The sequence below is a fragment of the Anomaloglossus baeobatrachus genome, chromosome 2 (genome assembly GCF_048569485.1).
Source record: "Anomaloglossus baeobatrachus isolate aAnoBae1 chromosome 2, aAnoBae1.hap1, whole genome shotgun sequence".
Lineage (NCBI taxonomy): Eukaryota > Metazoa > Chordata > Amphibia > Anura > Aromobatidae > Anomaloglossus > Anomaloglossus baeobatrachus.
The window spans coordinates 46,050,736-46,060,735 of NC_134354.1; the positions used below are offsets into that span (position 1 = coordinate 46,050,736).

At 49.1% G+C, this 10,000-nt stretch overlaps 1 protein-coding gene across 1 annotated transcript in view; it reads right to left on the reverse strand.

Moving 5' to 3' along the window:
• The window catches only part of TIAM1 (TIAM Rac1 associated GEF 1), a 349,052-nt gene that overhangs the window by 16,522 nt on the left and 322,530 nt on the right, over positions 1–10,000 (reverse strand). Inside the window, 2 exon segments of the mRNA XM_075333370.1 lie at positions 6,746–6,819; positions 7,166–7,274. Of these exon segments, the coding sequence (XP_075189485.1) occupies positions 6,746–6,819; positions 7,166–7,274 (183 nt within the window).

Consider the following 10,000-nt stretch of genomic DNA (forward strand, 5'->3'; position numbering starts at 1 on the left):
CTCTGCCCCCAGCATCAGCCTCTCTGCCCCCCAGCATCAGCCTCTCTGCCCCCAGCGCACTCAGCCTCTCTGCCCCCAGCATCAGCTCACTCTGCCCCCAGCATCAGCCTCTCTGCCCCCAGCATCAGCCTCTCTTCTGCCTCCCAGCATCAGCCTCTCTGCCTCCCAGCATCAGCCTCTCTCTCGCCTTCCTCCAGCATCAGCCTCTCTCCTCCCAGCATCAGCCTCTCTCCTCCCAGCATTCAGCCTCTCTCCTCCCAGCATCAGCCTCTCTCCTCCCAGCATCAGCCTCTCACTCCCTCCCAGCATCAGCCTCTCTCCTCCAGCATCAGCCTCTCTCCTCCCAGCATCAGCCTCTCTCCTCCCAGCATCAGCCTCTCTCCTCCCAGCATCAGCCTCTCTCCTCCCAGCATCAGCCTCTCTCCTCCAGCATCAGCCTCTTCTCCTCCCAGCATCAGCCTCTCTCCTCCCAGCATCAGCCTCTCTCCTCCCAGCATCAGCTCTCTCTCCTCCCAGCATCAGCCTCTCTCCTCCCAGCCTCAGCCTCTCTCCTCCCAAGCCTCAGCCTCTCTCCTCCCAGCCTCAGCCTCTCTCCTCCAGCCTCAGCCTCTCTCCTCCCAGCCTCTCAGCCTCTCTCCTCCCAGCCTCAGCCCTCTCTCCTCCCAGCCTCAGCCTCTCTCCTCCAGCCTCAGCCTCTCTCCTCCCAGCCTCAGCCCTCTCTCTCCCAGCCTTCCCCAGGATCAGCCTCTCTCCTCCCAGCTCCTCCAGCACGCCGTGCTCCTCTGCCGACACTCACAGATCCGATCTGCATACACTCGTATACACTCACACCCACCCGATCGCATACACTCACACCCACCGATCGCATACACTCACACCCACCCGATCGCATACACTCACACCCACCCCGATCGCATACACTCACGACACACACACACATTGACGATATTGCACATACGCGCTCACTCACAACATCCGGAGATACCACATGCTTCTGGCCATGTGATCCTCCGGCAGGTCCTGGAAGCTCACTGCAGCACAGTATCGCGGCCGAGAAGCAAGCGAGATCTCCGGATGCTGTGAGTGTGTGGATGCGATCTGATGTGGTGTGTGAGGTGTGTGTGTGAGAGTGAGTGTGATCTGATGTGTGTGTGTGTGTGTGTGTGTCTGTTATGTGTGTGCGTATGGATGTTCCGCCGCTGCAGGACCTTGATGCGCTGGTAACTATGCTACCATGGTTACCAGCAAATCCCGTCCCCCACCTCGCACGGGAGCCCACACCAGCATACGGCGGCAAACCCCAGCAATGCGAGGGTATGTGTCGGCTGGGTTGGCGGCGTACGCTGGTGTGGGCTCCCGGGGGTACAGTACTCACCTGGGAGTCGTGTCTCCGTGTCCAGTTCGAGGGATGCGTGCGGGGGGCGGGGCCAGAGCGAGCGTGAGCATTGCGTGAGGGGGGCGGGCGTAGGCCGAGTTGCCAATACGTGCAGGGTGCCGGGGCGAGAGGCCCAAATTGTGTCCTTACGGTGACACAAAGCGGATTGAGGCCGCTGGCCTCGCCATGGCCCCGCCCCCCCCCGCACGGATTGGTCGCTCGCCCCTGGTTCCCCCCCCACACGGATTGGCCGGCCGCTCGCGACAGGCTCCCGCCTCCCACACGGATTGGCCTCTCGCCCCGGCACCCTGCACGTATTGGCAACTCGGCCACGCCCCGCCCCCCCTCACGCAATGCACGCTCGCTCTGGCCCCGCCCCCCGCACGCATCCCTCGAACTGACACGGAGGACACGACTCCCAGGTGAGTACTGTACCCCCGGGAGCCCACACCAGCGTACGCCGCCAACCCAGCCGACACATACCCCCTCGCATTGCTGGGGTTTGCCGCCGTTATGCTGGTGTGGGCTCCCGTGCGAGTGGGGGACGGGATTTGCTGGTAACCATGGTAGCATAGTTACCAGCGCATCAAGGTCCTGCAGCGGCGGAACATCCACACGCACACACATAACAGACACACACACACACACACACACATCAGATCACACTCACCTCTCACACACACACCTCACACACACATCAGATCGCATCCACACACTCACAGCATCCGGAGATCTCGCTTGCTTCTCGGCCGCGATACTGTGCTGCAGTGAGCTTCCAGGACCTGCCGGAGGATCACATGGCCAGAAGCATGTGGTATCTCCGGATGTTGTGAGTGAGCGCGTATGTGCAATATCGTCAATGTGTGTGTGTGTGAGTGTATGCGATCGGGTGGGTGTGAGTGTATGCGATCGGGTGTGGGTGTGAGTGTATGCGATCGGGTGGGTGTGAGTGTATGCCGATCGGGTGGGTGTGAGTGTATACGAGTGTATGCTGATCGGATCTGTGAGTGTCGGCAGAGGAGCACGGCGTGCTGGAGGAGGCTGGGAGGAGAGAGGCTGAGGCTGGGGAGGAGAGAGGCTGAGGCTGGGAGGGAGAGGCTGAGGCTGGGAGAGAGAGAGGCTGAGGCTGGATGGAGGAGAGAGGCTGAGGCTGGGAGGAGAGAGGCTGAGGCTGGGAGGAGAGAGGCTGATGATGCTGGAGGAGAGAGGCTGATGCTGGGAGGAGAGAGGCTGATGCTGGAGGAGAGAGGAGGCTGATGCTGGGAGGAGAGAGGCTGATGCTGGAGGAGAGAGGCTGATGCTGGGAGGAGAGAGGCTGATGCTGGGAGGAGAGAGGCTGATGCTGGGAGGAGAGAGGCTGATGCTGGGAGGAGAGAGGCTGATGCTGGGAGGAGAGAGGCTGATGCTGGGGGCAGAGAGGCTGATGCTGGGGGCAGAGAGGCTGATGCTGGGGCGGCAGAGAGGCTGATGCTGGGGGCAGAGAGGCTGATGCTGGGGGCAGAGAGGCTGATGCTGGGGGCAAGAGAGGCTGATGCGAGAGCGTGGGCAGAGAGGCTGATGCTGGGGGCAGAGAGGCTGATGCTGGGGGCAGAGAGGCTGATGCTGGGGGCAGAGAGGCTGATGCTGGGGGCAGAGAGGCTGATGCTGGGGGCAGAGAGGCTGATGGCTGGGGGCAGAGAGAGGCTGATGCTGGGGGCACGAGAGGCTGATGCTGGGGGCAGAGAGGCTGATGCTGGGGCAGAGAGGCTGATGCTGGGGGCAGAGAGGCTGATGCTGGGGGCAGAGAGGCTGATGCTGGGGGCAGAGAGGCTGATGCTGGGGGCAGAGAGGCTGATGCTGGGGGCAGAGGAGGCTGATGGGATGGAGCACGTTTGGGAGTGCACAGCATGGCGGATGGATCACGTTTGGGAGTGCGCAGCATGGCGCGATGGAGCACGTTTGGGAAGTGCGCAGCATGGCGGATGGAGCACGTTTGGAGTGCGCAGCATGGCGGATGGAGCACGTTTGGGAGTGCGCAGCATGGCGGATGGACCACGTTTGGGAGTGCGCAGCATGGCGGATGGAGCACGATGGGAGGTGCGCACCTCCTCCCAACACACACACACACACACACACACACACACACAGACACAACACCACCAACACACACTGCGGAACCACAAACACCGCCCTACACAGACACCCACACACACACAGACAAAGCTGCACACACACAACACCCAACACACAAACACCGCGGCATACATAAATATACGCACATACCACGCAACACACACACATTGCACAAAACATACCTCCCCCCAAAACACACCACATCCCACACACAAACCGCGCAACACACACACACACACACAACGCTACAGACACACAGCGCTCCACAAACAACACAATACACATACAACACCGCTCTCACCCCCAGTCACACCCAGAACATGTACAGCGCCCTACACAAACACTTGGTAACTAACTACACACAACAACATATATATATATATAATATACATATATATACACACACACACACACAACACACACACACACATCATAATATATATATATTTATTACAAAAATACACAATACGTAAATTCTAGAATACCCGATGCGTAGAATCGGGGGCCACCTTCTAGTATTATATATATATATATATATATATATATACTATAATATATATATATTACACACACACAGACTTATAAATTACAGTATATACAATATATATATCACACACACACACACAGACAGACATATATAACTATATATAAATGTGTGTGTATAATATATATATATATATATATATATATATATACTATATAATAATATATATATATATATATATATATATATAATATATATAAATGTGTGTGTATATTATATATATAATTATATATATATATATATATAATATATATATATATGTCGGCTGTAATCAGAGTTTTGCAGAAACATAAGCAGCTTGGAATTACCCAGGACAGGCCCAGATCGGGTCGGCCCAGAAAGTCAACTAAAAGGGAGGATAGAGTACTGATAAGAACATCCCTTGCAATGGAAAGCTCACCTCTCCTCAGCTTCTGCGAGAAGGGCAAGAGAAGGGCAAGAGAAGGGCAAGAGAAGGGCAAGAGAAGGGCAAGAGAAGGGCAAGAGAAGGGCAAGAGAGGGCAAGAGAAGGGCAGAGAAGGGCAAGAGAAGGGCAAGAGAAGGCAAGAAAAGGGCAAGAAAAGGGCAAGAAAAGGCAAGAAAAGGGCAAGAAAAGGGCCAATATTGAGGTAGCAACATCAACTGTTAGGAAGAGATGTTTGGAAGCCGGCTTGAGAGGGTGCAAGGCCCGAAAGAAGCCATTGATGACAGCCATACAAAGACAAAGGTGAAAACTGTGGGCATTGAAATATTCAAAATGGAGGAAGGAGGAGTGGGAAAAAGTGCTATTTAGTGATGAAAGCACTTTTGCATTTTAGGAAATGATGGCAAGTCTTATGTGAGAAGGTTTCCACATGAAGAGTACAAGCCAGAGAGTTTGAGCTTCTCTGTTAAACATCCGATGACAGTAATGGTCTGGGGCTGTATGGCAGCCAATGGTGTTGTAAGGCTTCATATTGTGGAGGGTATGGTTAATGCAAAAAATACATGGACATCCTTAATAAGAAATGCTGCCGTCTGCTCAACACCTGTTTTCAGGGGATTATATCTTCCAGGATGATAATGCTCCTTGTCACAGAGCTAAGACAGTAACGGAATGGAAAAAAAAAAAAAAGAACAAGGTGGCTACTACTGATCGGCCAGCCCAGTCCCCCGGACCTCAACCCAGTTGAAAATTTGTGGCACAAGGTATCAATAGAGATATCTAAAAAACAGCCAAGGACCAAGAGAGAGTTGATTGAGGCTTTGATACAGGCCTGGAACCACATCATCACTCGTGAACATATGCAGAAGCTCGTTCACTCAATGCCACAGAGATGCAAGTTGGTGCTCAAGAGCAAAGGCTGGCCAATAAAGTATTATAAGCTAAAGATGCACTCAAAAGGCCCGAATCAGGACTCTGAATTACATAAAAAATAATACATCTTAAAAAGTAAAATTTAAGTCTGTGTGAACTTGCATTGGAAGGTAATGAACTTAGAAACCTGTTCACCATTCTACACACTGCACTGGTGTAGGTATGGTTATGCTGTAAAAAAAAAAAAAAAAAATCAAAAATACACATACCATAACAACTTATACACTTGGGACATTCAAAAATGAGTATGGCATACAATGAGGGATTACAAAAACATATATGTTCCACCAGTGTCACTGTAGCGATGCCGAAGTATGAAATAGATAGTTTTCTTTAAGTCTATGCAGGACTTATGAACACCACTGTATATATATATATTTTACACTCAAACTGTATATACACACACAAGTACTGTTAAAGATATGTATATCTATATTGATATATTATACATAAAAACACTGATACATACAGATGGATATATGTAAAAAAAAAAAAAAAAAAAAAAAAAGGTGGCAGGTGGTGTAGAATATATATTAGAAAAAAAAAAATACATAAAAATAGCCAGTGTGAACAGATGCCGCATTCTACACCACCTGCCACCTTTTTATTATTATTATTTTTTTTCCAAAGTGATTTTATCAGTACGATCAACCAATCATTACAGTTTATATGGTCGAGCAGTTCTTAAAAAGCTAAATCCATCGACACCTTTATAACTTCTATCTGTTGCTGCACTCCCAAGTAGTATGCATTTTATTCAATTGTAAACGAGGTGTTAAGTGCTCTGGGTGCGACTGAGGACTTCCGAAGCCTCAGCCTAGAAAGCTTGTTTCTCTACTCAGTGCCAGCTTCTATAAAATTTGATTTCGCTTACCGTCTGATTTCCTTACCTGGAGTTTGATGTCACACACTGAGGTTATCAGTTAAGCTAAGGAGGCTTGTACTAGGTGGGGAAACCACCTCTGGAGGCTGAGGCTCGAGAAGCGTTCTGTCATGACCAGTGCACATAACACCTCATTTGCATACAAATGTTAACAGTCTCAGGAATACAGCAACAGATAGGAGATATAAAGGTGTTGACCTAGATGTCCTTCTATGCGGTTTGGTAGAGGTGGAACTTAAAGAGTTTTTATGACTTGTTAACCCTCTGGTGGGAACAATATCTTTAATAACGAGTTTGGGAATAATGTGCATGTCAGGCGCAGGCTAGAAAAATACCTATATCATCTAATTTTTGCAATTTCAGTGATCTAAAAGTGATCAGAGACCTTCATAGGGATGCAATAAAAAAAGACTACACATTAGCAGGTACAAAACAAACCCATTTACTCAACATAAAAGTAATAACTCTGAAATACACACATTTCAAAACTCCCACCAAATAGCCCCCAGTTATAACACAACGGTTATTAAAAAGAGAAAGATCTGTCAAAAAAAACAATTTCAAGGCACCTAAAATAATATTACACACATAATTATTCAGAATTAGATCCTGAAGTTTCCCCAGAAAAAAAAAAAAAAAAAAAAAAAACACATTTGCAGAGCAAAAGCAACCCTATAAAGTGTGATGTGTTCGGGAACAATGAGCCTGAGAAGCCAGCACAGGTATATCTGCCCTCCTGAAGCTCTGCAGACCAACTGTGGTATCAGGATTCACACAGCAGCTAGAGCCAGGAGACTACCTGGAGAGAGGGGATATCCTGAAATCTGGTGAGGAGGGAGAAATGAAAGTAAAAGCGAAGGGCCTGTCAGGCACATTAATCCCATCCGAGGGTTAAGGAAAAAAAAATGAACTCACCTTTGACTAACACTTTCGGGACCTTCGTGTGACTGGCGCAGAAGGCACTGTACAACTTGAACCGGTCAGCGTAATACAGAAAAGATCCTCCCAGAGAAAATAAGACTTTCTACAAAAAAAAAAAAAAAAAAAATTACCGTTAAGTAGTCCGTTACAGAAATCACATAGGCGGCTGTATTATTCAGTCTTCTGCCAACCCCTACCATGCTGAAATGGCAAGGTGTGCTGCACAAATTCAAGCCCTTTAATTGTGCCCTTGTCAATAAGGGTTTACAGAAATTGAAAAGTAGGGCTGATTTACGGTATTTAAAAAACAGGGGTCACCCTTGAATACAGGCTGTGTGTGGTATTGCAGATCACCCTTCTAAAGAATCCAGTAGAGCAGAGCTGTGATACAAGACACATCCCATGGACAGGAGTGGCGCTCTCTCTGAAAGAAAGCAACAGAGTATTTCCAATCCTGGATATTGCCTTTAATGACAAACCAATGGCTAAAGAGGCTGAATATGGATACTGGTAATATTGAGCGCGTATATGTCCCCATCAAACTGCATTAGAAAACTGGGCTGATTAGCAGTAAATGGAGGAAGACCAGAAAGTCTTTAAAGGCTTCAATTATTTTCAGGTCTCTTAATATGCAGTATGATCCAAGTTTTCAGATTGTTCTCTTGTGGGAGTGTTCCTCCTAGTAATACAGGCTGGATGTGAGCTCTTTTGTCTGTCTCTCCCAGTAATATAGGCTGGATGTGGAGCACTGCACATATATGAGCCAAGTGTGTTCCCCCCACTAATATAGGTTGGATGTGAGCTAGGTGTGTACCCCCTGTAATATAGGCTGAATTTGATTGCTGTGTGGATCTTCCAGTAATATAGGCTGGATGTGAATTGTGCATGTCCCTCAATAATATACGCTGGGTGGGAACTGTGCATAGTCCTTGCAGTAATATAGGCTGAATCTGAGTTCTGAGCATCTTTCCCAGTCATATAGGTGGATGTGGGCTGTGTACATGCCTCACAGTAATGTAGGCCACATTTGAAGGCTGAGCATCTCTCCCAGAAATATAGGCTGGATGACAACTGTGTATGTCCCTTGCAGTAATCTAGTCTGGATTTGAGTGCTGAGCATCTCTTAGGCGGGCTTTACACGTTGCGACATCACTAGCATCGGCTAGCGATGCCAAGCGCGATAGTACCCGTCCCCGTCGCACATGCGATAAGTGGTGATTGCTGCCGTAGCGAACATTATCGCTACGGCAGCTGCACACGCACTTACCTGCTCGGCGACACCGCTGTGACTGCCGAACTATCCCTCCTTCAAGGGGGAGGTGCGTTCGGCGTCACAGCGCAGTCACCACGACGTCACTAATCGGCCGGCCAATAGAAGCGGAGGGGCGGAGATGAGCGGGACATAACATCCCGCCCACCTTCTCCCTTCCGCATTGCCGTCAGGACGCAGGTAAGGTGATGTTTTTCGCTCCTGCGGGTTTACCCACAGCGATGTGTGGAGCTGCAGGAACGACAAACAACATCGTACCTGCGCTCGCCCCAACATTATGAAAATGAACGACGCTACACAGATCACCAATTTTCGACGCTTTTGCGTTTGTTTATCGTCGCACCTAGGATTTACACGTTGCAATGTCGCTACCGGCGGCGGATGTGCGTCACTAACGACGTGACCCCGACGATATTTCGGAAGCGATGTCGCAACGTGTAAAGCCCCCCTTACAGTCATATAGGATGAATGTGAGGTCTGTGTGTCTTCTCCCAGTCATACAGGCTGGATGTGAGGTCTGAGTGTCTTCTCCCAGTCATACAGGCTGGATGTGAGGTCTGTGTGTCTTCTCCCAGTCATACAGGCTGGATGTGAGGTCTGAGTGTCTTCTCCCAGTCATACAGGCTGGATGTGAGGTCTGAGTGTCTTCTCCCAGTCATACAGGCTGGATGTGAGGTCTGAGTGTCTTCTCCCAGTCATACAGGCTGGATGTGAGGTCTGAGTGTCTTCTCCCAGTCATATAGGCTGGATGTGAGGTCTGAGTGTCTTCTCCCAGTCAAATAGGCTGGATGTGAGGTCTGAGTGTCTTCTCCCAGTCATACAGGCTGGATGTGAGGTCTGAGTGTCTTCTCCCAGTCATACAGGCTGGATGTGAGGTCTGAGTGTCTTCTCCCAGTCATATAGGCTGGATGTGAGGTCTGAGTGTCTTCTACCAGTCATATAGGCTGGATTTGAGCTGTGTGTCCCTTGCAGTATTACATGCTGGAAGTGCACACTTTGTGTCTATCCCTGTAATATAGATTGGATGTATTCAATGTGCTGCAATCTTCACTTCATATTATGTTAAAAGCCAGCTTCTATTCTGCACTTATTTCCTCCTTGTGTACAGCCTATTTTTTTCTGCCCTCCCTGAGACTGTAGATACTTTTTTCTCCTCTTCACTGCAGATCTTTGTAGAACCCCTTCCCCCCCCCCCCCCTCCTGCCATCAATAACAGAGGAGCGAAACGTTAGGAGCAGGAGCTCTGATGAATCAGTAACAATTTTTGAGTTCACTTTGCTACATCAAGCGACTTTGATCCTCTGCAGCAGCAAAATAATAGACATTTTTAATGCAAACTATTTAGAAAGTTACTTAACCTTGCATTTAGGCAGCAAAAAAAGAAAAAGAAGTGTATACAATTTTTAATGCTAAGAAAATCTTCATTCATGGGTGCATTTGATCCCAATACATATAAGTTATGCCAGACTTCACTAAACCATAGTACACTCATGAAGTCCTCTCCCGACGTACAACCCCCCCCCCCGCCCCCATCCCCGATTAGTAGATACGCTGAGTCT